The 27933-nt window shown below is 40.0% G+C and overlaps 1 protein-coding gene across 2 annotated transcripts; it reads right to left on the bottom strand.

Annotated features, from left to right (window-relative positions):
* Positions 1-657: 657 nt before the first annotated feature.
* cmpk2 (cytidine monophosphate (UMP-CMP) kinase 2, mitochondrial) lies at positions 658-17810 on the bottom strand. Of its 2 annotated transcripts, XM_069886226.1 has the most exons (7): positions 17033-17810; positions 14526-14640; positions 4849-5050; positions 3090-3323; positions 2077-2149; positions 1901-1962; positions 658-856 (listed from the first exon to the last, which is right to left on the bottom strand). In XM_069886226.1, exons 1-7 carry the CDS (start codon positions 17636-17638, stop codon positions 850-852), a joined length of 1299 nt encoding a protein of 432 aa, XP_069742327.1. In that variant the 5' UTR covers positions 17639-17810; the 3' UTR covers positions 658-849. The 2 variants fall into 2 exon arrangements, with proteins under 2 accessions (XP_069742327.1, XP_069742328.1); XM_069886227.1 differs by having other exon boundaries at positions 658-2149; positions 17033-17809.
* Positions 17811-27933: the final 10123 nt, after the last annotated feature.

Genomic DNA, 27933 nt, shown 5'->3' with positions numbered 1-27933 from the left:
CGTGCTTTATGCATGCCAAATCGTTGCTCCCAGCTTTGCTTCAAGGACTTCTGCAAGTGTGATATGAAAGCAATAAAAATCAACACAGGGTGCTGGGAAAGCAGATGACAGCAACAATTGGCGAGGTATTCTTCATCAACACCTAGAGCAAGGTGAGAGTGATCTTGAGTCACAGTGGACAATAATTCACAATGCCCTATATTTGCAGCAACTGTGGCAGAGCCTGACAACAGCCTCCAAAGCCACAGTCAACTGCTAAACAAAGCAGTGACTACCAGAGGCGCAATACCCATGGTTAATCACAACCGACGGAGGTCAAGAGGAAATCACTACTCCCATAACAGAGGGATCTAATCAGGTGCAGCCTCTCTCTGTATGTGGAGGACAGTCAATTGCGACCTCTAACCTCCTGGAAAAGAGCAAGGTGCTGCTGGGTAATATCCTGTGTTCACTCGTGTGGAAATCATGTTGCCCAATCACATATCAAGCATACCCTATGTACCATTTGTTTGATTGAATGTTACACCAGTCCCTCCAACCTCACCAGGAGAAGGAATTAGTTATAAATATTGCATCAAACAAAAATCTGGCACCATGACAACATAAAACAAGTCAATCCAGAGTACTGTATTTCACACAATGACACTGATCCATGAGTAAAATCTAATTGGATATATTTTTATTCCATACAAAATATGACCAGATTACAGGATGATTGTACACAGCAAAAGTAACCAATAGAGTGAGATGATCTGCATTTATTAGGCAGTTTGTTGCATGGGAATGTAGGATACAGTACACGGATGAGATGGGTGCTATGTTCAACTAGAGTGGAACTTGATAGAGCTTCTAAAATCTAAAATACATGAATAAAATGTAATTTTTAAATGGCTCATTCCTAGCATGCACATCACTAATGCAACAATTTAAAAAAATGTGGAATACTATATTTGGAAGGCACTTGTGGTCCCAGTTTTCAGGATGAAGCTTCTCATTCCTTTGATATGGAGAAAATTTTATCCCACTGTTGATTTAATTCAGGTTCAGGCACATAGCACACTGCACGAAGTCTCAACATAACATTGAAACTGTCCAGTGGAGACGCGGTCAGAACCAAGACGCACCAACTGAAGATGGAGTCATAGAATTATGCAACACAGAACTGGCCCTTCAGCCCAACTCATCCATGCCAACCAAGTTGGTAGTCAGGGCTAGTCCTATTTGCCTGCATTTGATCTTTCTAAATCCTTCCTATCCCATTATCTGTCCAAACGTCTTTTGAATGGCTGCTTTTTTTCAGATGCCCTCTGGAAGATAGTTGTTCCTCTTATGTCTCTCTCTCTCTCCTCTCACCTTGAACCTATGCCCTCTAAGTCTAAAATCATCTGCCCCGAGGAAAAGACTGAGCATTCCCTTTATCCATGTCCTTCGTGATTTTATACACCTCTATAAGATCACCTCCTCCTTATTCCATTTTAGAATTTCCTCAGGACCCATCTGCCTTTCATAAGAGTCTTATTAATTCATATTATTAATCAAAATCAACCAACATTATGTACTTATTTGGATTGGAGCAATGTCATGATGATGTATTTCTTCTTCGCCTTCCGGGAGGTAATCCGTCAAAATTCAGCATCTGCCTGCTATTAAATCTATTTTAAAATCAATGAAAACAAATCAGGACCATGTTTCAGAGAGGCAGGTGACCCACTCTGGTTAATGTCAAGAGGAAGAAATGGTAATTGACACACCATCTCACATGGGATAACCTAGTATTTTTTTTAGCAAAGGGATAGAGCAAATAAACACTGGGACAAATAAAATTCTCTCCTGTGTAATTATTTTCAGTCAAATAGAAACATAATCTTGATGTTTTTATTCTTCCAATAACAAGCCTTACCTACATATCCAGAAATTAAAAAAAGAACAGGTGCTGGTAATATTTCCATGCAAGGTTTTTGTCTGAAAGACATGAAATATATTTTGTGCTCAAATAATACAGCTGATATTAATGTAGAGTCACATTCTTTTAATGCCACAATATTTCTTGATTACAAGAAGTGCAGTTTTAAGAACCTCTTCCTTTGATCCACTGGCATCGACTACCACACAAGCTGGGTTCTCCATTCTTCTGTACGTTGCTTCCACCCTATTGCAAAAAAAAAATTTGTCAAAAGAAAGGAAAGAATAATTCTTGTGACACATCATGAAATTTGTTTCAGCCAATTAAGTTACAGTTTAGAAATAAATAATCTTAAATTTCAGTCTTGGGACCTGATCGGTGTTTTTTTTAATCCAATCCTTAATTTCAGTTTCATTTTCCTATTTACACTTGAAAGATGTTGCAAGGCACTAAAGAATACATTTCTGACTCATCAGAAACCTTACACATGAGATACTCTTGGCCAACAGCAACTTCAGAAGACCAGATGAATTACAATGGAATCACTAAATAACAATATTTACTTTAAAGAGTAACTCCCTGCTCTTACCTTATTGATTGAATGTCAGATGTACTAATGCACCACATGGAACATTTGGATCAGCAGTGCTCTAATTGTGAGGCTGAATGAAGAGCAGCAAATATTTACTGTTGTTCAGAAAACAATAATCAAACAGAACTTTTCTGAAGAACCTTCCATTGCTATTGCTTCAAAGTTCCATATCTTTTCAGTCCTCACAACACACTGAGTCAGTTCCCCTCATTGAGAAATTTTGTTAAGGAAGGTGACAGGGATCTAATGAACCAGCTATCATTGTAAATCTGTGTTCATAAAGTACACACAGTGCTACAGTTTAATTGAGTGAAGGAACTGGGGAGAGACAGTCAAAGGAGCAGATAGCATTTGTAAATGGAAAAGAAAGACATGGAAGAAAGTACAGGGCTTTTAGAATGGTTGAATCACTTTATTGATCCCTATTAATCGAAACCATTACTGAGAATAAGAGCTTGATTACTCTGGTTGCTTAGGAAGATAACAGGTTCCGAGTCCAAGGATCAAAAACGTGGGTTGTAGGTGGTAAGAGAGATCAAAAGGCAAAATATTCTGATAAATTTTATCAAAACGATTTCTACCAGTGGGACTTACTTTTGACGAAACAGGCTGTTTATTTCCAACTCAGCTTCTTCCTTTGTTTTTATTTCTCCTCTCTGCCCCAAGCGGCGTATCCTGTCCTCTGCGCTGACTGTAAGCAACAGCACCAAGTCTGGTTGAAGTAGATCTTGCGGCCACTGGTATAATTCGTGGTGGGCTGGAGGGAGGTTCTCCACCTTTCCACTTACTTCGGACGCGATTGCATATGCCGCAGTGCTGTGCCAAAACCTAGAAAATAGCACAAAATTCCCAAAGTCCAATGGAGGCACAGTGTTTAAGAATGTGTGAGAAATTAGTAACATCGTGTACAGTTGATATTCAAATGCAGGTAAACCCCACTTTACAAATACTCGAATTACAAAAAAAATTGCTCATATGAAGAAACTCATGTTCACTTTTACAAATAAATGATAATAGATTTATGATACGTTTTCACTTTTATGAAAATTTCCTCCAACAGTAGTCAATGGGTCTTCACTTTATGAATTTTCAGTTTACGAACTGTTTCTCAGGAACCCTCTATCTTCATAAAGTGGGGCATACGGATTACAAAAGATGCCTTAATCTGTAAAAGCTAAAGACTTGTAAATTGTAAATTTACAATTGTAAAGATTGGCAGTCAATAACGGTTTCATGTAAAGATATATTACCAAGTGTCAGAGCATCATAAAATACAATAATTAAACTGAAAACCTAATTATTAATCCTCAGCATGCTATGAATTACAGTTCACATTTTAATAGGTAGGTATTATGATTTGTTTATCAACTAAATAGATCTTGTGAAATTAAAGTCTCGCACAAATAATAAGAAAACCAGTGAATAAATCTACAAACAACTCATTAAGATATGAAGTGAAGCAAATCATTCAGCCTCTTGGGTCTGTTTAGCTAACAGCTGATCTAAATCCCAACTCCAATGATCTGCTTGAGTTGTGACACTCATAAAATTCATGTCAAACAAAAATCTCAGTGATTAAATTTGCAACTGAGCTAACAATTTGATTTGGCGACTGAGATCTGGATTTTGTGTAAATTGGTTTCTTCCGAGGATTACCTCTCAATGCCCTGGTCCACGTTTGATGTTATTCCTCTTTTTCTGGTCTCCCCCATTAGAGTCACTCTTGACTCCATAACTTAAGTCTTTTAAGTTCCATTATAATCTAGCAAATAAACAACCGTATCTCAAGTTTAGGTTTATGCACCTTTCCTAATGCATAATCTCTAGAATTGTATGAAGTAGTCCCAATACGAAATAACCAGCTTTATATTTGTGGATCAAAACTTCATTCTCTTGTGCTCCAATCTTCTAAGATAAAATAATAATTTTGTACCTGCTTTGAGTGGGTTTTATATAGATCCTTAAATTGCCCTTCAGAGCTTTGCTGTGTTAAGTAGCATGGTCCATTAAAAAAAAATTCAGCATGGGTGACTTCATTTTCCCACACTGATCATCTTACAATGCATTTCATAATTTTCTAATAATGGTTGTTAGACAACAAATCTATACTTTCCTTCTGCCAAATTTTTAAAATGTGAAGAAACATTAGCAATTTTCCAATCTAAATGCCAATTCTCGAATCAACCACTTTGTGACCCTTATGAAGCCACCTCAATCTATCCATGAGATTAAGTTTACTGATAGCTTTGTGGCAACACCATTCTATTATTTTTCATCCACTCGTGGGTGCACCAGCCAAAGTGCCAGGTAATTCAGTGACAACCATGTACTGGAAATCTTTCATTATACTCACCGATCCACAATTACTGGGGATGTTTCCGATGCACTTGCTATGACGGAAGCTGTTATGTAATTGCCCAAAGTATAAAAAGCTCGTCGGATAAGAGGTGGTTTTACATCAAATGCTTTTCTCAAGTGGCCAATGCAGTCATGTGGCGACTTCAAAAGTACTGCTTGAATCTTTTCTCTTAAAGCCTCAGTCAGGGTGCTTTTTCCTAAAAATATTCCAATCAACAATAATAGAGAAATCTCTATTGCTTTTTAATTTCTACATAATTGTTTGCTATTTACTTCAAGTTAGCAGGCTGCACATAGCCATAGACTTATGCAGCACTGAACATTGTTTTAATAAACATTAAATGGACTATCCAATGAGTCACATAAAAGGTCCAAAGAGTATTTGTTAATCGGTGCTCATTCAATTATCTTGACTCAATAACTTTCAGTGAGGGCAAAAAAAGTCTCGCTCTAATTTCTGTTCAGACATCCCAATAGAAAGCACATGCACTTTTACTGCATTTGGAATTCCAGATTTTTGATAAGGTGCCACACAGAAGACTTATGCAAAAGGATGCATGGAGTTGGGGCTGATGTATTAGCATGGATAGAGGATTGGTTACCAATAGAAAGCAGAGAGTTACCAATAGAAAGCAGAGAGTTGGGATACAGGGGTGTTTTTCTGGTTGGTAATTAGTGGTGAGCGGAGTGCCACAGGGATCGGTGCTGGGTTGCAACTGTTCATAATATACATTAATAATTTGGAAGAGGAGATGGCATAGTGTATTTAAGTTTCCTGATGACAGTAAATTGAGTGGAAAAGCTAATTGTGCAGAGGATACAGAGCGTCGGCAGAGTGATAAGTATATAGGTTAAGAGTGAGTAAGGGTCTGGCAGATGGGAGTACAATGTTGGTAAATGTGAGATTATCCAGTTTGGAATGTGTAGTGGAGGGTGGTCGATCCTGATCCTACTCATCCACAATCATCTCCTTTGTCTTATCCTTGTTGAGACTCATTGTTATTCTTGCACCATATCATGAGATTTTCCACCTCTTCTCTGTAAGATGACTTATTGTTGCTGATGAGGCCAACTATTGTCATGGCATCTGCAAAATTGATGATTTTGTTGGAGCTGAACCTGGCAGCACAGTCATGAGTTAGTAGCATTGACAAGAGTGGGGTGAACACACAACCCTGAGGTGCACCAGTGCTCAGTATGATGATGTTGAAAGGTTCTGCTGCCAACTTGGACAGACTGTATCTTTCTGTTAGGAAGTCCAGAATCCAGTTACAGAGAGGGTGTTGAGTCTCAGCAAGGACATCTTCTCCACTAACTTCCGAGGTATGCGTGTATTAATAAGTGAAATCAATAAACAACAGCCTGGTGTATGAGGTGTCATTCTTTTTTTTATAATTTTTTAATTTTTCACACAATGAACCATACTAACCAAAATACACACAAACATTTCCCTCTTGAATATACACAGTGCCATTTTCTCCCCTTTTTCCCCCCTCCTTCACCCCCACCTCCCCACCCACTCAACGTTCAACTTATATGAAACATTAAACCCATTAAACAATATCATCACACAATGAAAATAAACAAGAAATTTGTGTCTTCTACTTTTACATACTGGGTCAATTCATTTCGTCTTCTTCTCCTTCTGTCATTTTAGGCGGTGGAGGTCCGCGGTAGGACTTCTCTGTTGTGTTCCATGTACGGTTCCCAAATTTGTTCGAATAATGTGACTTTATTTCTTAAATTATATGTTATTTTTCCAATGGAATACATTTATTCATTTCTATGTACCATTGCTGTATTCTCAGGCTATCTTCTAATTTCCAGGTTGACATAATACATTTTTTGCTACAGCTAAGGCTATCATAATAAATCTTTTTTGTGCTCCATCCAAATTGAGTCCAAGTTCTTTACTTCTTATATTACATAGAAGAAAGATTCTGGATTTTTTGGTATGTTGCTTTTTGTGATTTTATTTAATACTTGGTTCAGATCTTCCCAAAATTTTTCCACTTTCTCACATGCCCAAATTGCATGTACTGTTGTTCCCGTTTCCTTCTTACAGCGAAAGCATCTGTCTGATACTGTTGGGTCCCATTTATTTAACTTTTGGGGTGTGGTGTATAGCCTGTGTAACCAATTATATTGTATCATGCGTAACCTCGTGTTTATTGTATTTCTCATAGTTCCGGAGCATAGCTTTTCCTATGTTTCATTTTTTATCTTTATGTTGAGATCTTGTTCCCATTTTTGTTTGGGTTTACAGCTTGTTTCCTCGTTCTCTTTCTCTTGCAGTTTGATGTACATGTTTGTTATAAATCTTTTAATTATCATTGTGTCTGTAATCACATATTCAAAACTGCTTCCTTCTGGCAACCTCAGCCTGCTTCCCAATTTGTCCTTCAAGTAGGTTTTCAGTTGGTGATATGCAAACATTGTACCGAGAGTTATACCATATTTGCCCTTCATTTGTTCAAAAGGTAATAATTTATTTCCCGAAAAACAATTTTCTATTCTTTTGATCCCTTTTCTCTCCCATTCTCTAAAGGAAAGGTTATCTATTGTGAAAGGGATTAGTTGATTTTGCGTCAAAATTAATTTTGGTAGTTGATAATTTGTTTTATTCCTTTCTACGTGAATCTTCTTCCAAATGTTGAGCAGATGGTGCAGTACTGGTGAATTCCTATGTTGCACCAGCTTTTCATCCCACTTATATAGTATATGTTCAGGTACCTTCTCCCCTATTTTATCTAGCTCCAATCTGGTCCAATCTGGTTTTTCCCTTGTTTGATAAAAATCTGATAGGTATCTTAATTGTGTTGCTCTATAATAATTCTTAAAGTTTGGTAGCTGTAAGCCCCCTTGTTTGTACCATTCTGTTAATTTATCTAGCGCTATCCTCAGTTTCCCCTCTTTCCATAAGAATTTCCTTATTATTTTCTATAGCTCCTTGAAGAATTTCTCTGTTAGGTGAATTGGTAACGATTGAAATAGGTATTGTATCCTTGGGAAAATATTCATTTTTATTGTAATTTACCCTTCCTATCAGGGTTAGTGGTAAGTCTTTCCAATGTTCTAAGTCGTCTTGTAATTTCTTCATTAATGGCTGTAAGTTTGTATAGATGACCTAGATTATTATCTAGTTGTATACCTAACTTTCGAATTGCTTGTGTTTGCCATCTAAATGGTGATTCTTTATTAAACTTTGTGAAATCCACATTATTCATTGGCATTGCTTCACTTTTATTTCCATTGATCTTGTACCCCGATACTTCTCCATATTCCTTCAATTTCTTATGTAATTCTTTTATTGATATTTCTGGTTCTGTTAAGTATACTATAATGTCATCTTCAAATAGACTGATTTTATATTACTTCTCTTTTATTTTTATCCCTCTTATTTTATTTTCTGTTCTTATCAGTTCTGCCAGTGGTTCTATAGCTAACGCGAACATTGAGAGAGATAGTGGACATCCCTGCCTAGTTGATCTGCTTAATTTAAATTGGCTTGATATATATCCATTTACTGTCACCTTCGCAAATGGTCCCTTATATAATGCTTTAATTCAATTAATATATTTCTCTGGTAGGTTGAAACTCTGTAGTACTTTGAATAAATAATTCCATTCTACGCTGTTAAAGGCTTTCTCTACGTCTAAGGCAACTGCCACTGTTGGCGTCTTGTTTCCTTGAACTGCATGGATTAAGTTAATGAACTTACAGATATTGTCCGTTGTTTGTCTTTTCTTAATAAATCCAGTTTCATCTAGTTTTACTATTTTTGGTACACAGCCGGCCAATCTGTTTGCTAATAGTTTAGCTATTATCTTATAATCTGTGTTAAGTAGAGATATTGGTCTATACGATGCTGGTGTTAGTGGATCTTTCCCCGTCTTTGGTATTACTATAATTATTGCTGTTTTGCATGAATCTGGCATGTTTTGTGTTTCTTAAATCTGGTTCATTACTTCCAGGAGAGGAGGAATTAATAAGTTTTTAAATGTTTTATAGAATTCTATTGGGAGTCCATCATCTCCCGGCGTTTTATTGTTCGGTAGGTTTTTTTAAATATATCCTGTATTTCCTCTATTTGAAATGATTTTATTAATTTATTTTGCTCCTCTTCTTGCAATTTCGGTAGTTCAATTTCATCCATTTTGTCTTCTTTCCCTTCATTCTTAGTTCGATATAGTTGCTCGTAGAATTCCTTGAAGTTTTCATTGATCTCCGTTGGGTTATATGTAATTTGTTTGTCCTTTTTCCTTGATGCCAATACCGTTCTTTTAGTTTGTTCTGTCTTAAGCTGCCAAGCTAGTATTTTGTGCGTTTTTTCTCCTAGCTCATAATACTTCCGTTTTGTCTTCATTATGTTCTTCTCCACCTTGTATGTTTGTTCTCTTCTTTTTGTTGTATCTTCCCTTATTGCTAATTATTTTTCTGTACTTGCTATTTCCCTTTCCAGCTGTTCTCTTTCCCGATTGTAGTCCTTCTTCATCTTAGTTACATAAATTATTATCTGCCCTCTGATGAAAGCTTTCATTGCATCCCATAATATAAATTTATCTTCCACTGATTCCGTATTTATTTCAAAGTACATTTTAATTTGTCGCTCAATGAATTCTCTAAATTCCTGTCTTTTAAGTAGCATGGAGTTTAATCTCCATCTATACGATCTCGGTGGGATGTCCTCCAGCTCTATTGCTAATAACAGGGGTGAGTGATCCGATAACAATCTTGCTTTATATTCTGTTTTCCTAACTCTCCCTTGGATATGGGCTGACAACAGGAAAAGTTCTATCCTTGAGTATGTTTTATGTCTACCCGAATAATATGAGTATTCCTTCTCCTTTGGGTGTTGTCTCCTCCATATATACAAAAGTTGCATTTCCTGCATCGATTTAACCATAAATTTGGTTACTTTGTTCTTTCTGCTAAGTCTTTTTTCTAGTTTTATCCATCTTTGAGTCCAAATTAAGGTTAAAGTCCCCTCCTATCAGTATGTTCCCCTGCGTATCTGCAATCTTCAAAAAGATATCTTGCATAAATTTTTGATCCTCTTCATTAGGTGCATATACATTGAGCAAATTCCAAAATTTTGAATATATCTGACACTTTATCATTACATACCTCCCTGCTGGATCTATTATTTCCTCCTCTATTTTGATTGGTTCATTTTTATTGATTAATATAGCTACACCTCTGGCTTTTGAATTATATGATGCTGCCATTATGTGCCCTACCCTGTCTCTCCTTAATTTATTATGTTCCACTTCAGTTAGATGTGTTTCCTGCATGAATGCTGTATCAATTTTTTTTCTTTCTTCAGTAAATTTAACAGCCTCTTCCTTTTGATTTGGATATATATTGTTAATATTTATAGTCATGGCCATTTCATACTTTGTTTACCTCTCATTTCTGCTTCCTCATCACCACCTTCCCTCCTTATCCATTTCTGTTTTCTTTTTTTGAACACACTGTGAGACAACACTTCTAAAACATAATATATTTCCACTATTCCCACATCTAAAATTCCCTTAATCCCAATGTCCCCCCCTCCCTCTAAGTTGCCCCTTGTTCCTCGCTGGGCAACCACAACTCCCCTCTCCATTTGAATTGCGAACCCGCTCGCAAGCGGCAACTGATTTCGCAGTGACTGTTATTCTCTCCCACCCAGCCCCCTCCAGAAAAGATTTTTATCTTCACATATAACAAAATTCACCCTCTTAATTCCCCCCTTGCTTCCTTTCCTCCCTTTCTTAGTTCTTACTTATACATTACTTTTCTTCTTTATATGAAGTTTGTCATCATTCTTGTTCTTGTTACATCTCTTCATCTCTCTGTCTGTTTTGCAGGCGTTCTGCAAATTTTCGTGCTTTCTCCGGATCCGAGAACGATCTGCTTTGCTGCCCCGGGATAACTATTTTAAGCACTACAGGATATCTTAACATAAATTTATAGTTTTTCTTCCATAGGATCGATTTTGCTGCATTAAACTCCTTCCTCTTCTTCAGGAGCTCAAAACTTATGTCTGGGTACAAAAATTTTTTTTGACCTTTGTATTACAGTGACTTTTTGTCTTCTCTCATTTTTTTCATTGCCTTCTCCAATATATTTTCTCTTGTGGTATATCTCAGGAATTTTACTAGAATGGATCTTGGTTTTTGTTGTGGCTGTAGTTTTGGGGCTAATGTTCTGTGTGCCCTTTCTATTTCCATTCCTTCCTGTATTTCTGGCATTCCTAGGACCCTGGGGATCCATTCTTTTATAAATTCTTTCATATCTTTGCCTTCGTCATTTTCCTTAAGGCCCACTATCTTTATATTGTTTCTCCTATTATAGTTTTCCATTATATCCATCTTCTAAGCTAACAACTCCTGTGTTTCTTTAACTTTTTTATCAGATTCTTCCAATTTTCTTTTTAAGTCGTCCACTTCCATTTCTAAGGGTGTTTCTCGTTCTTCCACCTTGTCTACTCTTTTCCCTATTTCTGTCATGACCATCTCTAATCTACTCACTTTTTCTTCTGTACCTTTTATTCTTCTTTTCATTTCATTAAATTCTCGTGTCTGCCATTCTTTTACTGCTTCCATATATTCTTCAGAAAATTTTTTATTTATGTACAGTCCATTCCCTTTATCTTCTATTTCTCTGTGCAGAGCTTGATGTTCTCCCTCCTCTTCCCCTGTGTCCACTCCAGGACCTGTATCCTCTACCTCTCTTCCTTGTATCTGTGTCTCTTCTGACTTTCTTGTTGGGCTGTTTATCTCAGTTTGCTGGGTATTTTTTTTAATGGTGTTTTGATGTTGTTCCTCTTCCTCTGGGCTGGTCATCTGCTGTGTCTCTGATTTCCTTTTTTCATTCTCCTCCCTCCCGTTCCCATTATTTTCTATTTCTTCCTGCTGGGAAGACCCTGCTGTCGGGTTTTTCACTCCACAGTTCCACTCCACAGCTGGTCCCCTCTCCCGTCGGTGTTGTCTTTGTCATGCGTGGTTGCGCACCTGTTTGGCTCCATGAGCCATCCTTGTAGTCCTGCGTTCGGTGGGTCGCGACCCTTCGGGGTTTCCACTGACCTCAGGGAGAGGGCTCCTCTTTCCACGGCGGGTCCCTGCTTCTTCGTACAGGTAAGGCCTTCACCTTTCTCTTCCAACGTCTTTCCTTCTTCTTTTCTTCCCGTTGTTTTTGGTTTTTTCTTTCTTTGGTACCATTTCCTCCACACCTTTATTTTTTATTTGTTGTGGTTTGTGTGTCTGTGGCTTTGCTTTTTCTTTACTTTTTTCCTTCTTTTCTGGGGAGGGCTGGTATTCTCCTACTGGCCACTATTCCATCACGTGTCTTCTATGAGGCGTCATTCTTCAAGTGGTTCAGGACAGAGTGGAATTACAAAGGTCTAGCACCATCAGTGGAATAGTTCCATCTGTAGGTGAACTGAAATAGGTCAAGTGTCTCTGGGAGGTGTGCTTTGATATGTTCCATCACCAGATACTTCAATCATTTTATAATAATGGAGGTCAGTACCACTGAGTTGAGGTCTGTTAATGTTGCCCTCTTTGGTACTGGGGTGATGGTGCCTGCCGTGAAACCCATGGAGACGAAGAGCTCAGGCCTGAAACATAGGTTATATATCTTTGCCTCCTATGTATGCAGTGGGACCTGCTGAGTTTGTCCAGCACTTTTGTATTTTGACATAGAAAGGTGAATATTCATACTTTCTCCTTGGGTTCCGAAATCTAACACTAGAAGGCATTGATTTACGATGAGATGGGTAAGATTTAAAAGAGATTTGAGTGGACTTTTTCACACAGAGAGTGGTGGGTATTTGTAACAGGCGATCAGAGGTTGAGGTAAAATAAGGTATAATTGCAATGATCAAAGTGAAGTGAATAGATGTGTATGTGTGCCAGACACAGATTGATCCAACGACAGATCTTGTGAGACTACCTCACCAACACACTCAAAATGTTGCATCTAATCATCTGCCTAAATTTATTAAATTAATACTGGGGTGTATAATCCAATCTAACTTAACTTTAAGGATCCAATTATCATTCTGATAAAGTTATTCTACCATTCCTAATGCCAATATTTCTGGTCCCATAAATGTTCCCAGTACAAACCAATGTTTTGGTGTTACTGTAACATTACTTTTACTACCTTATATTCTAGTCATCAAGTTGCAAAGGTTATAATATTAATGACTTTTTTTAAATTCTGTATTATGATATATTATGATATATTAATGAGCAACCACAGCACATGGGAATCCTCATGTTTCTTTTGACTTCTGCAGTTTCTTAACTCCCATTATTTAGAGAGTGCAAAAATGGATGGCCTCTCACCAGCACAAAGTGAATTCAATTTGTTATCTCTTTTGGTTAAGTTATTCGTCTCTCTTTGTGATTTAATGTTTATATCCATACTGTATGCAATGCTGTCTTTTCTTTGTTGCTTGAATATGTGGTGTTTGATTGAGATAATTTATAGATATACCACTGAAGAGTTGTGGTCTCATCATAAATGCCTGTGGGTTTCTCCAAGCTGCATCCTGCCAGCTTGAGTCCCTGTCCACACTCCGTGGAGGAGCACTGAATCATTAATGCATACTTGTGGAATTCTATATCTTACTGCACTGATGTAAATTTCTGAAGTTGCTGTCAAACTTCCTACAAAACATAGTGACTAACAATAAGCTTACTGTTGATCTCAGTGACTGAATTTTATTGAATTTAGAAGATTTAGGATGGAGATGAGGAGGAAATGCCTTTCCCAGATAATGGTGTATTTATGGAATTTGCTGCTCATTGAAGCAGTGGAGATTACCTCAGTAAATATATTTAAGATATATTATTGGTGTTAAAGGCGGGCTCACTTTTAACATTTAAATACATGGAAGGGAGCGGTATGGAGGGCTGTCGACTGGGTGTAGGTCAATGGGACTAGGCAACAAAAAATGGTTCGGCACAGACTAGGTCCTGTTTCTGTGCTGTAGTGTTCTATGGTTCTAAGACAAGGTTGGGTGAATTTTACACGGAAAGGGAATTAAGGTATATGGAGAAAAGGCAGGTAGGTGGAGATGAGCCTATCATCAGATCAACCATGATCTCATTGAATGGTGGAGCAGGCTCTATGAACCAAATGGCCCAATCTTGCTCCTATTTGAGTGAAATTGTGATGGATTTTGTCATTGTACAGCAGGCTGATATTTGACCTTGTACATCCAAGGTGAGATAATTGTTATGTCTTAATATGGTCAGCCCTTTCATTAGAAGGAGGACAAGGGTTCCTTCTCCATCTCCAGACTGCCTCCCCATCCACAACATTTTGGAGATCCAAGTACTTTCAGTGAAAGAAGTAATATCAGTGTTTGAATGTATCAGGTTCCATCTGAAGGAATTCTATAATTTAATTAGTTTATTATACTTACAATATGTACCTAAAATCTATTTTATTGATCTAATTACACCTTGATACAATTAAAACTGTTAATATATCTAATAATTTCTGACTTAAAGTTTTGGATGCCTTGGTACTACATTAATTGTATTAGCCACTTAAATTTTACGAATGTTATGTAGAATTAATTGATGTTGAATGTTCAACTCAAGTTATGGCACATTTTGAGAAGGATGTTTCTCGATACATATCTAAGAAACAAAGCACTTTGATGGTTCTCACCTGTTGCATCAAGCCCTTCTATCACAATTACTGGAGATCGGCCCTTTCTGGAAGTCCCATTATATTGGGATGCGATTTTCAGAACCTCCTTGGCTTCCGGAAATGATTCAGCACACTTTGATGAGCAGAAAGAAAAACAGAGTATTCAACTGAATGATCCTAAGTCTTTACATCACTGACATTTTTGATAGTTCTGTCATCTGACTGTCATTGCCTAAAACTTTAACTCGTGTATTTTATAACAAGAAAGGGATACTGTAGTCAATCAACAACAAATGTGTTTTATCAGACCCTTTAAACAGCACATTATCTTTGTTTCACCCACTGATTTACAGTATCTGAGTTCAAATCCTTATGGAATTTCCCAACTCACTCTTCAGCCATCCAGATTCTTCCCATATAAATGGAGATGAAGCATTATTCATGCTATTCGTTCATGTGGATTATTCTTGGATACTCATTTTCAGAGTGAAATTGACTTTACACAGATCACGTGCACACAAGCATTTGACGAAAAAAGCCTGTATTTTCATTTTGATATCACGCGTAGGGAATGGAAGAAACGACCTTACAAACTGACTTTGAGGGCACAAAGAGACACAAGCCCCTTTCACACTGGCACTTTATATCTAGTAATTACCATCAATCTACCAGTTAATGTGGCAGTGTGAATGCTTGCAAATTGACACGCAGGTGTCAGATCACCCTGGGGATGAACTGCCTAGGTAGGGTGTTTTGAATTTGAATCAGTGTTCTGATTAACCCAGTGTGAAAGGGACAGGGGGTGTCCTGTGATCAATTAGTGGTGCGCTGATGATGTACTTGCATGCATGCAGGAACATGAAGGAAACAAAAGATTATAAAAAGGTATAAATTTTGTATTCAATAAACTAAATCCTGATCAATGTATTATGATCTTGTATTGAAACAAAATTATTCATGCTTAAAACATAATCAAGCATTATGTATAGCACAGTATGAGCCCTTCAGCCCATGTTGTTGTGCCGACCTATATAAACCTATTCCAGTATCATAAAAATGTATCTGGAATTAAATATACACAAATACACCACAATTTAATAAATCATAGGCACACAATTTATAAAGGACCGTGGGAAAGTGGTAGAAGCAATAAAACACATAGGTGCACTATTTATAGCAAGCGTGGGAAAGTCACAGTGGGATGAAATACACACACACATAGAACAAAGTAGGTACATACAACAATCAAGGATAGATAGATATATCTATCAGAGGGAAGGGAGAGAAAGAGAGACAAAGTTGAAGCAATGCACTGTGAAGCTACACATGTGCGGAAAGGTGGATTTGCACGAGTTGATTGACTATATTTTCCTTTGTAGAATACAATATAGTATTTACCGTGGACCTACTCAAAATTAACAAATTTCCTCAACAATTGTATTGAATTATTGATGGTCACATGTACAAAGATACAGTAAAAAAACCTAGACTGCCACACAGGCTACATTTACATCCACAAAAATGTTCACAGAAAATGATAAGATTAATCATGGCAAGGTAGCTTTCAACCTTAACAGTAGCATTAACATTAATTTAAAAAGTAAATAAAATTTAAATTAAAAATAACTGGGCATCCCAATGGGAGTAATATAAAAGAGATACCGTACCCATGGAGTTCTTGATGTTGGTCCAAATTTTACAAGTTGAGATATTCAATCAGGAAAAACTGAGTTAACAATGAGGTGGAAGAATGCAGCATTATGTGCCAGAGTGAGATTATAAATTTCAGTGCGGCATTTGGAATGGTAAGTTGCTGCGGCCATACTGCTGCCTCTCAACATCTGGGCATGGACCACACAAGGTGCCTAACGTGACAAGGCTTGAAAGAGAGGTTAAAATAATGGCAGATTGTTGGGGAATGAAAGAGGAGCAAAAGGGAGAGGGAAAAGAGTGACAGTGAAGGAAGCAAAATGCGCAGAGAATTGAAGAGGGCGGGAAGGGAAGATAAGGAGGCAAAATGAAAGGGATACAGGTTCATAGACAGCAGACTAGTCAGGATCTGACCCGTTATCAAATTAGGAGCAGGTCATTTAAAGGAAACATTCTTCTCTCAAAGGGTAATAAATATTTGAAATTCTCTCACCCTGAGTGGTGGGGTGCAGATTTGTAAGATATATTTCAGGGGGAAATAGACGGGTATTTGAAAAATCCAGGGTTCTGGGGAACAGGTACAAAAGCCATCTGAGCTCAGCTACCGAAGGGCAGAACAAGCTTGAAGGGCCGAGAGGCCGACTCCTGCTCATATTCTGGCCTCGGTGCAGAGCGGGTGAAGCAGCTGTGTCAATGTCAATGCCTGGCGACCTCCGCAAATGTTCCGCTGGAATCACTCAGCCAGGCAGCATCTGCGGAAAGGGGTGTCTTTGAGACTGGTGGCTCCCCACAGACGCTGTCCAGTCTGCTGAGTGTTCTGTTCTTTTAGCTCAGATTTCAGGCATCTGCACAAAATTACGTGCTGCCGGACTTACCTCGTCCAAAACGCCAGAAGCATCTTCATACTTACAAAACACAACGGAGTTTTTGATATTTAACACCGAGGGGTGAAGCTCCGGCTTCCCGGTCAGTGTCAGGCAGTTTCTGAGGATCTCCCTTCGCTGACCATCAGCCAGCAGCAGCCCCAGGCTCTGCCACATTCTGCCCTCGTCGCCCCTGCTGTACGAGCACAGGCAGCTCTGACCGCGGACCAGGTCCTGCAGCACCCTGCCCGCGTTCTGATCGCCTTGAACCAGAAACCCTTTGATCAAAGATCCTTCCTCGTTGGGGAAAAACGCACTCAGTTCCATGACTCGCCACGACTCGGGCAGGCGGGTCAGTCGGTCCCGCAAATTCACGTAGGATTCCGCGCTTTGGACCCGGTTCTGGGAGGCGACGCAAAGCGAATAGGTTGGAGCTCGGCTGAGGAGCCGGTGCAGCCTGCCTTTCTCATCCCAGGGCCCTTCGGGGCTGGGGCTCAGTGCAAAATACAGCGGCTCGGAGCCGCTGCCACACTCGATTGCAAAGATCCTTTTGGCCCATTGCTTGCAGAGAGCCGAGCCAAGCGAGTTGGCCATGTCCTGACTGCAGTGGAGGCTCATCGCCGCCGCAGTCCCCTCAGGGCTCGGTGCGCGCTGCAGCCGGCGAGGGCGCGGCGTCCGACAGTCGCTAAATCGAAACTAAACCGCCCAGACAGAAACGTGACGTTTGGAAAGTGAACTGGGACTTGTCGAGTCCACCTCCTTGCACTCTCCTGTTCCCAAAGTGGCAAACAAGCCCAGGAACAAGAAGGGAAAGTGATGCAAAAGGAGGAAGGGGGTGGGGACAACTCGGATTCAACCACGGCTGTTTGTCCCCATTCCATATAACCATACAACCACTTACAGCACAGAACAGGCCAGTTCGGCCCTACTAGTCCATGCCGTAACAAATCCCCACCCTCCTAGTCCCACTGACCAGCGCCCGGTCCATACCCCTCCAGTCCTCTCCTATCCATGTAACTATCTAGTCTTTCCTTAAATGTAACCAATGATCCCGCCTCAACCACATCTGTCGGAAGCTCATTCCACATTCCCACCACCCTTTGCGTAAAGAAATTTCCCCTCAATTGATTTTTTTTCATAATACATACAGTCAGTGCAAACGGGACATATTACTTTCTCTACAAAGCAATTAATTACAAGTTTGCAGATGCAGGAAGTTGGAGCTAAAAAGAAACAGCTAAAATAAGCAGGCCAACATCTGTGGAGGCAAAAGGATCAAGTCATGAAATTTGGTGTTTTGTGGCAGCATTTATAGTGCAAACATTCATATTAGAGCCATCTTACAACATTACTATACACAAAAAAAACCAACTAGAGAGCACGAAAAGTAAGGCCGTGTCTTTGGTTCATTGGTTATTCAGGGCACTGATGGCAGTGGGGAAGAAGCTGTCCTCATGCTGGTCTTTCAGCTCCTGTATCTTTCTCCCGATGGTAGCAGATTGAAGAGGGTTTAGCCTGAGTGGTGGGGGTCTTTGAGGTTAGAGGCTGCTTTTTCAAGACACTGCCTCATGTAGGTTTCATCAATAGAGTGAAGTCTGGTGCCTGTCATGTCCCAGGCCAAGTTAACAACACTCAGGAGCTTTTTTCTTGTCCTAAGAGTTGGTGCCTCCATTCCAGAGAGTGATGCAACCAGCCAGAATGCTCGCCACGGTCCACCTATAGAAGTTGACGAGAGTCTCCAGTGACATACCAAATCTCCTCAAACACCTCACAAAGTATAGCAGCTGGCAAGCCTTCTTCATGATTGAATCAATGGGAAGGCTCCAGGACAGGTCCATTGTTTGACACCAAGGAATTTGAAGTTATTGATTCTCTCCACTACTGAGTACTGAATGAGGACTAGGTCATGTTCCCCTGACTTCTTCCTGAAGTCCACAATCATCTCCTTGGTTTTTCTGACATTGAATGCAAGGTTGTTGTCATTACACCATTCAACAAGCTGATCTATCTCCCTCCTGTACGTTTCCTCACTGCCATTTGTGATTCTGCTGACAACTGTGGTGTCATCGACAAACTTGTAGATGGCATTGGAATTGTGCCTGCCTGCAGCAGGACTGAGAGCATGGGTTGGGGGGGTGGGGGGAGGTGGGAGATAGCTTGTACAAAGAGGTGAGATGGAAGGGATCAGTCAAGGCTGGTCGGATGATGGGCAGATGGAGTTGTGGGAGAGAGGATGTTTTGAGGTGGGGGTGGTGGGTGATAGGTGGGAGAAGACAAAGAAAAAATAGGCAGATTGCACCAGATCAGGGAGAGGAAGGTAGAGACTGGAAGGTAATAAGGAAACTGGAAGCAGATAAGGAAACAATGCTGGACAGATGGATCTTAGTGGGGGAGAGGAAGGGGGAGTTTAGAACTAGAGGGTGACTGGTGAAAACTAATGAGAATAAAAATGCAGATTAGACTGGGTGAAGGGAGAGGAAATGTAGAGCCAGAGCAATGTGGAACCAAGAAAAGGAGGGATGATAAGTGGATTGAACCAGAGGAGGGCAGGCATAGAAAAAGGGGAGCCAAGAGAAAAGAAACCCACGTGAACAGGTGTGTAGGTGGTGGTCAGATGGTACTAGGTGGCAGAGGGTGATGAATCCAGGCAATGATTGAGGGAAATTGAAAATGTAAACAAGGGGATAGAGAATAAAAGCAGAAGTGGGAAAGGAACAGTGGGGGTAGGAGTTATGTTCCCTTATAATATTCCTTTGTAACCTCAAGCATTGCCTCAGTTAAACATTAGAAAGGCAGGTCCAATGATAGCAGCACCCTAGATTGTGGTCCATCCCCTCTGACCCTTCTTCATGGCTGCATGGAGCCTTAGTAGCCCCTTTCACACTTGGAAGTGATCCCAGGAATTAACTGCTAATCGGCCTTCAAAGTGCCTAGTGTAAAATCAGGTCAACACCAGCATCAGATGATGTCATCTCACAGCAGGGATTGATGGCCTTGAACCCTAGTACAATCCCCAGTGTTTGCAGATGCAGGCATTGTAATCAGGCAAGTGTGAAATGGGTAATTGCATTGTGGGATTGAAGTGACCCAAGTTTTGCATGAGTGCAGGAAGAAAAGATTAAAATGAAGGTGTAAACTTTGCCATGAGAAAATTAGAGAGGGGGGGAGAAATAAATAGCAATAAACAGCAATAACTAGTAATAGCGGACAATTTTTAAACAGCATGAGAAGATTGGAGGCGCTATAGAGCACAATTTATAAAGACCGTGGGGAAAAAAGCAAAGGCAGACCTGACTTCTCAGAATGCCATGCAGCAGAAAAAAACCCTCTGTGAATGCTCCATGGATGCAGCCGGGCATGGAATTTTGGGAGAGCAGGTCCATCATTGCTTTTTCCCACAGTATTTATAAATTGTACGCGATAGTGCTACCAACTTTCCCACCCTGTTTAAACATTGTCCATAATCGTTATTTATTGCTAGCACTTTCCCACGGCCCCTTATAAAGGTTTATATAGGTCAGCACAATGACAACGGGCTGAAGGGTTCATACTGTGCTGTACATAAAGCTTAATTATGTTATAATTAGGCATGATTAATTTTGTTCAAATATAAGATCATAACTCATTGATCAGGATTTAGGGCAGGACCAACATCGCTCAATGTGTCATGAGAGCACCGGTAGAAGGTAGAACAGTCCTAACCCCAGGGATGGCTCCTTGCAAGTGTGAAAGCGTTCAGTGTTCCAGTTAGGAGTGGTCAAGTATGTAAAGCCAAATCCCCATTCCTATCCCAGGACACTGAACGGCCGATTTAGTGGGATGCAAGTGTGAAAGGGGCTAGTGTGTCAATCAGCAAATACTGGCTGTTTAGTTTTTCTTGATTGTATTGAACATTTATAATGTCACTTGACCTCATATTTACAGGCAGTAGAATTAATGGCTCTGTCCAATTTCCTGGTGGATCAAAGGTGCCAACGAATAAATGTGATATTTAAAACAAACAACTAAGTATCAGTAGGCTTCAAAATCTAGGAGGGAACTGGGGAGGAATCAGCATCCCTGCGATGGTGGAATGTAGACAGTAAAAATTTGAGCATTCCTACTTCTCAAAAACATTTTTAAAAAGCTAGAAACAAAAGGTGAAGAAAACCGTAACATCATAATAAAGGAATAAATTAAACTGGGTTGGGAAGCAGTATCAACCAATTTACACCTGCTCTTACACAGCTAAATCTATCATTCTCCTAAGTAAGTGTCTTAAATTGAAGTTTGGTGTTACATCAAAACTTGGTGGAGAGGAACTTTGGTTGGAAATATAATTTCCTGGACTGGGAAGAGAATGTATTCGGGAATCTTGGGAGTGATCATCTTCAAAGAACGAGACAAATCTGATCATAGTGACTCCAGTTGGGACTCCCTGCTCTCTGACACCATGCCTTCCTCTGCCACTTCCTCTTGGTAGCTAAAAACCTGTTCCCTGAAGTTCAATGTGAATTCCTCTAGTCACGTCTCCCAGTCAATTAGAGACCTATTCTTCTTACAGCTGATCTCTCTGCATATTGGCACTCTATTTCACACAGGCTATCATACAATCCCATTCCATCTAATCTCCATGCAGTTAAGTAAGGCTATATTCCTGCCAAAACATTTCTCTGTCAATCTGCTGCACCTCATATCCAACAAGCTTCCTGCAAAGGAGAACTGAAAACCATAGATGTTCCTTTAACTGAAGCAAAGAAGAAAATAGGCTATACTCTTAACCTTTAAAATAAGGCTCTGCCAACCAGTCCATCTTACTTTGTTCTCCATTTATCAAGGTCCTTGACAGTTCCTGAAAAACATGGTCTACAACAACCCACATCTTTGAGCACGGAGCTGATGATCCATCGGCCCGGCTGCCTATACACTTCAGATCCATGCATAACCTATAACAGGAGCCTCAAAGCTTTAGACAGCTATTTCTATATCATCTTGCAAATTCCATAGCAGAATAAATAAAGATGGGATCCTCTCCCAAACCATCCTACCAAGCACTGAAGCCCCAATTACATTCACTCAGCTGAGGGACACAAGAGAAGCGCACAATATACTGGAGGAACTCAAAGGGTCAGCCAGCACACATGGAAAGCAAAAGATAGTCAATGCTTCAAGCCAAAACCCTTCATTAGGAATAACAAGAAATGGGCAGATTCTCATCCTCCTATCACGTCCTCACTTCTTTTTTCCATTTTATTTATTTATTTAGAGGTACAGCACCATAACAGGCAAATCTCGCCCATGAGCCCGCACCAACATTCATAACCAATTAACCTAATAACTTGTACATCTGTGCAATGAAAGAAACTGGAGCATCTGGAGGAAAATGTACAAAATGCTTACAGACAATGGAGTATTCAAACCCGGGTCGCTGGTGCTAGAATAGTGTTGTGGTAACCGATACACTAACCATGGCATCTGGTTTTTCCCCCTTCCACCTGCATTCACCTTTTATCTGCTAACCTGTGCACCAACCTCCCTGCCTTCCCCCTCCCCTTCCCCCTCCCACCCCCTAACCCCCCACCCTTTTATTCAGGCATCTGCCCATTTCCTACTGTTCCTGAAGAAGGGTTTTGGCCCAAAAACATTGACCATCTTTTGCCTTCCATAAATGTTGCCTGGCCCACTGAGTTTCTCCAAACTTTTATGTGATTCACTCAGCTCAGGTGACCGGACAACTTTATTTGTATATGGCTGACAACACTACCAAAACAGTTACTCCAGTTTGAACTCAACACACAAAAGATTATGAGGTGATAAAGGAAATGATTCAAACAATGCTCTTAAAGCCTCTTTGAAAATGTGTCATATTCATTTCCTCCTCCCACACCCTGCACTCAGGATTTTGGGAATCCCTGGACGATGACTGTTCAAAATTGAAAAGTGACATTTCTGGCTGGAATTGAGAACCTATTTGTTAAGGCCTCACAGAAGCTTGATGATATTGACAGGAATCCAGTGTCTTCCAAAAGGCCCTTTCCAGCTGTCCCATTGGACAGCTCCTGCCAGACCTATGCACAGCCCAAAAAGGCCTCAAAACCCACCTCGGAACTTACAGGAAGCAAATCATCCTCAACGCTGGGAGATGGTCTAAGCAGAAAACGGGAGCTACATTTGGGCCTTGCAGACACGCCAATTTCATTTCTACCTTCATTACATAGCTAAACTCTCTGCATCTACTCGGCTTATCCTTGCAATTAAGACAAACTATTAGACTTGGGTTTTCTATTACAGGCTTTGCTGGTCTCGCTCATTCTACCTGTGAAGTCAAGGTCTTCCAAAGCCACTGCTCTATTCTTACTTCTACCAAATTCCATTTCACCATCATCCTTGTGCCTGTGAGGACCATAAACATCACAGCACAGAAACAGGCCCTTTGGACCTTCTAGTCTGTGCCAAATTACTTTTCTGCCTAGTCCACTGTCCTGCACTCAGTCCATTGCACTCCATCCTCTCCCTTCCATGTCCATGTCCAACTTCTTCTTAAATGCTAAAATTGAGCCCACATCACCACTTTAGCTGGCATCTCGTTCCACACTTTCACCACTCTCTGTGAAGAAGTTCCCCTTTATGTTCCCCCTAAACATTTTCCTTTCACCCTTAATTCATGTCCTCTAGTTTGTATCTCAGCTATCCTCACTGGGAAAAAAGCCTACATACATTTACTCTATCTATCCCCCTCATGATTTTAAATATCTGTATCAAATCTCACCTCATTCTTCAACGTTCCAGGGCAAAAAGTCTTAACCTGTTTAGCTCAGTTCCTGTACTCAAAGCAACTTCCTAGTAAATCTTTCCTGTGATAAAGTGCACATTATTTTTTGTAATGCTCATTTGTTCGCTGATATGAGATCCCATCTGCGCATATGCAGCCAATCGTCTGTTTGACTTGCAGCACACAGCACAGGCGCCATTTTGAGTCAACTCAAAAGCAATACAGTATTTTAATAAATGGCAACTGTTTTGTTTAAATGAGAGTTTAAATGTTAATTACGTTTCCGTTTCAAATGGTTTGCATTTCTTCACTGATTTGTTTGATGTTCACGTAGCAGCTATCCCGGCTCTAAGAGACACCAAGCACTCTGTCGGGAATCGTCCCCTGATTTCAAGATTCATGAGGGGAGTATTTCACTTAAGTCCACCTACAAAACATTATCACGCCATCTGAAATGTTAAAGTTGTGTTGGATTTATTGTGACATTTGTCGCCAGAGTATACTTTAGATTTACGTGCCTTATCTCGGAAATTGCTCATGCTTGTGGATTTGACTTCGGCCCAGAGAATGCAGACCTTAACTTGTTTACACTTGGACCAGATCATTTGGGTCATTTGGGAAAATGATTTTGTTGAATTTCATGTTCATGACTTGTTGAAACATAATAAACCTGGTAGTGTGGGAACAAAGTTTAAATTGTACACTAATCAAGAGGATGAAAGATTATCTGTGGTGTGGTATCTGAGGCAATATACAATGTATATTGTATATTGACAATGTACTCATAAGATTTTTGTTTATATGTTACAAGAAACTGCATTAGCGGACATCCTCACAGACCTTGGCCAGATGGCTAAAGAGGACCATAAGGTTGGCCGGAGGGGATACCACTCAGTTTGGGGTTCACTCAACCAGAGCGGCAGCTACGTCTACTGCTAGTTGATTGGAAGTCCCATTTGGGATATCCTCCATCAGGCAGGATGGTCAAAGGAAAGAACTTTTAACAGGTTTTACAATAAACCCCTGCGGACCGAGGGAAACATTTCGCTGCAGCAATTTTGCTGGCTGCTCATTGAATTGTACCTCTTACTGGAGGTCCATTGATCTACCCTATGGTCTTTCGGAAAAGAGACCACTGAGCTTTGAAATCTCATATTAGCGAACCAACGAGCATTACGAAAAATAATGGAGCATTAAACGAGAATTTATCGGTTCAAAGTTAGATGATTATTATTTGAGTAATGGGAGTAGTGAGATAATATGCCCTCCTCACCCTCTCATAATTACTTTGAACATTGTTAAGGTACTTTCTAGTGTTGCATGTATGCCTTACAATAAAATGCTCTTTTGACAGAATTATAGCAGCGGTCATCTTTTTCGAGATTCAAAGATTGGCTGCACATGTGCAGATGGGATCTCATATTATCTCATTACTCCCATTACTCAAATAATTATCATCAAACTTCGAACCGGTAAGTTCTCGTTTAATGCTCCACAATACTCCAAATTTGGCCTTACCAATGTCTTATACAACTTTATCATAAAATCCCAACTCCTGTACTCAATACTTTGATTTATGAAGGCCAATATACCAAGAGCTTTCTTCACAACCCTATCTACCTGTAACACTCCTTGGGGGAACTATGTATATGTATTCCCAGATCCCTCTGTTCTACTGCACTCCCAAGTGCCATATCATTTCTTGGTTTGACTTTTCAAAGTGCAACACCTCACACTTGTCTGCTTGAATTTCATCTGCCATTTTCAGCCCATTTTTCTAGCCGGTCCTGATCCCTCTGCAAGCTTTGAAAGCCTTCCTGGCTCTCCTTTGTGTCATCTTCAAACTTGCTGATTCAATTTACCGTTGTCATCCAGATCATTGATATAGATGACAAACAACAATGGTCCCAGCACTGGTCCCTGAGGCACAGCACTAGTCACAGGCCTCCAGTCTTAGAAGCAAACATCCATGAACACTCTCTGTTTTCTCCAGCATAGCCAATGTCAAATCCATTTGACTACCTCACCAAGTGTTTGAACCTTACTGACTAACCTCCCACATGGGGCCTTGTCAAAGGCCTCACTAAAGTCCATGTTGAGAACATCCACAGCCTTTCCTTTATCAATTTTCCTGATAACCTCCTCGAAAAAATCTATCAGATTGGTTAAAAACTGGGCAATTACTAATGCAAAAAAACCATTTAAGATCTCTCCCATCTCTCTTTGCTCCATACATAGGGGGACCAATTATGTCCCTTATTATTTTTTTAATATAACTGTAGAAACATTTAGGATTTTCCTTCACATTGTCTGCCAAAGCAACTTCATGTATTCTTTTAGTCTTACTGATTTCTTCCTTGAGTTTTTTCTTGCATTTTTATACTCCTCAATCAAGTTCCTCATTTGTTCATGTTGCCTATACCTGCTATATAACCATATAACAATTACAGCACGGAAACAAGCCAATTTGGCCCTTCTAGTCTGCATTCATCCAAGAACCCTCCTCTAATTCCACTTACCAGCACTCTGCCCATATCCCTCTATTCCCCTCCCATCCATATACTTATCCAACTCTTTCTTAAATGACAAAATTGACCCTGCCTCCACCACCTTTCCCGGAAGCCCATTCCACACAGTAACCACTCTCTGAGTAAAGAAGTTCCCCTTCATGTAACTCCTAAACCTTTCCCCATCAACTCTCAACCCATGACCTCTTGTATCAATCTCTCCTACTCTCAATGGGAAAAGCCTTTCCACATCAACTCTATCTATTCCTCTCATTATCTTAAACATCCCTGTCAAATCCCCTCTCAGCCTTCTACGTTCCAAGGAATAAAGACCTAATTTGTTCAATCTTTTCTTGTATTCCAGATGCTGAAACCAAAGCAACATTTTTGTAAATCTTCTCTGCACTCTCTCTATCTTGTTAATAGCCTTCCTATAAATCGGTGACCAGAACTGCACACAGTACTCTAAATTTGGCCTCACCAATGCCTTGTACAGTTTCATCATTACTTCCCAACTCCTATATTCTAAAGGCCTTCTTCACCACCCTATCCACCTGCGCTCCTACCTTCAGGGAACAATGCACCATTATTCCTAGATCTTTCTGCTCCACTGCATTCTTCAATGCCCTCCCATTTACCATATATGTCTTGTTTTAATTATTCTTTCCAAAATGAAGCACCTCACACTTATCAGCATTAAACTCCATCTGCCATCTTTCTGCCCACTCCTCTAAGCAGTTTAAATCCCTCTGCAATCTTTGAAAACCCTCTTCATCATCCACATTTCCCCCTATTTTAGTATCATCTGCATATTTACTAATTCAATTTACCACCCCATCCTCTAGATCATTAATATATATGACAAACGGCAACAGTCCCAATACTGAACCCTGAGGTACACCGCTTGTCACCGGCCTCCATCCTGACAAATAATTATCTACTCCTACTCTCTAGCACCTTCATTCCAGCCACTGTTGAATCCATTTGACTATCTCCAAATTAATACCCAAGTACTTAGCCTTCTTAACTAACCTCCCATGAGGAACCTTATCGAAGGCCTTACTGAAGTCCATATAGACAACATCTACTGCTCTACCCTCATCAACATTCCTTGTCACCTCTTCAAAGAATTCAACAAGATTGGTCAAATATAACCTTCCATGCACAAATCCGTGTTGAGTGTCCCTCGTCATACCCTGTCCCTCCATATACTTATATATACTACCTCTAAGAACGTTTTCCATCAACTTACCTACCACAGACGTCAAATTTACAGGCCGATAATTGCTAGGCTTGCTCCTCAAACCCTTTTTAAACAAAGGAACCACATGCACAACACGCCAATACTCCAGCACTATACCCGTCTCTAATGACATTTGAAAAATCACTGCCATAGCGTCCGCTATTTCCTCACTAACTTCTCTCAAGGTCCTGGGGAAAATCCTGTCAGGACCTGGAGACTTATCCACCTTTATATGTTTCAAAAGCTCCAGTACTACCTCTTTCTTAATCACTATAGTCTCCATATATACCCCCTTTGCTTCCTTTACCCTGCACAGTTCAATATCCTTCTCCTCAGTAAATACTGAGGAAAAGAAATTGTTCAAGACCTCCCCCATCTCTTTTGGCTCCACACACATTTGTCCTTTCTGATT

This window comes from Narcine bancroftii, chromosome 6 (assembly GCF_036971445.1).
Source record: "Narcine bancroftii isolate sNarBan1 chromosome 6, sNarBan1.hap1, whole genome shotgun sequence".
In the NCBI taxonomy this organism is placed as follows: domain Eukaryota; kingdom Metazoa; phylum Chordata; class Chondrichthyes; order Torpediniformes; family Narcinidae; genus Narcine; species Narcine bancroftii.
The sequence above is the reverse complement of the archived record's forward strand: the minus strand, read 5'-3'. Positions and strand labels throughout refer to the sequence as shown.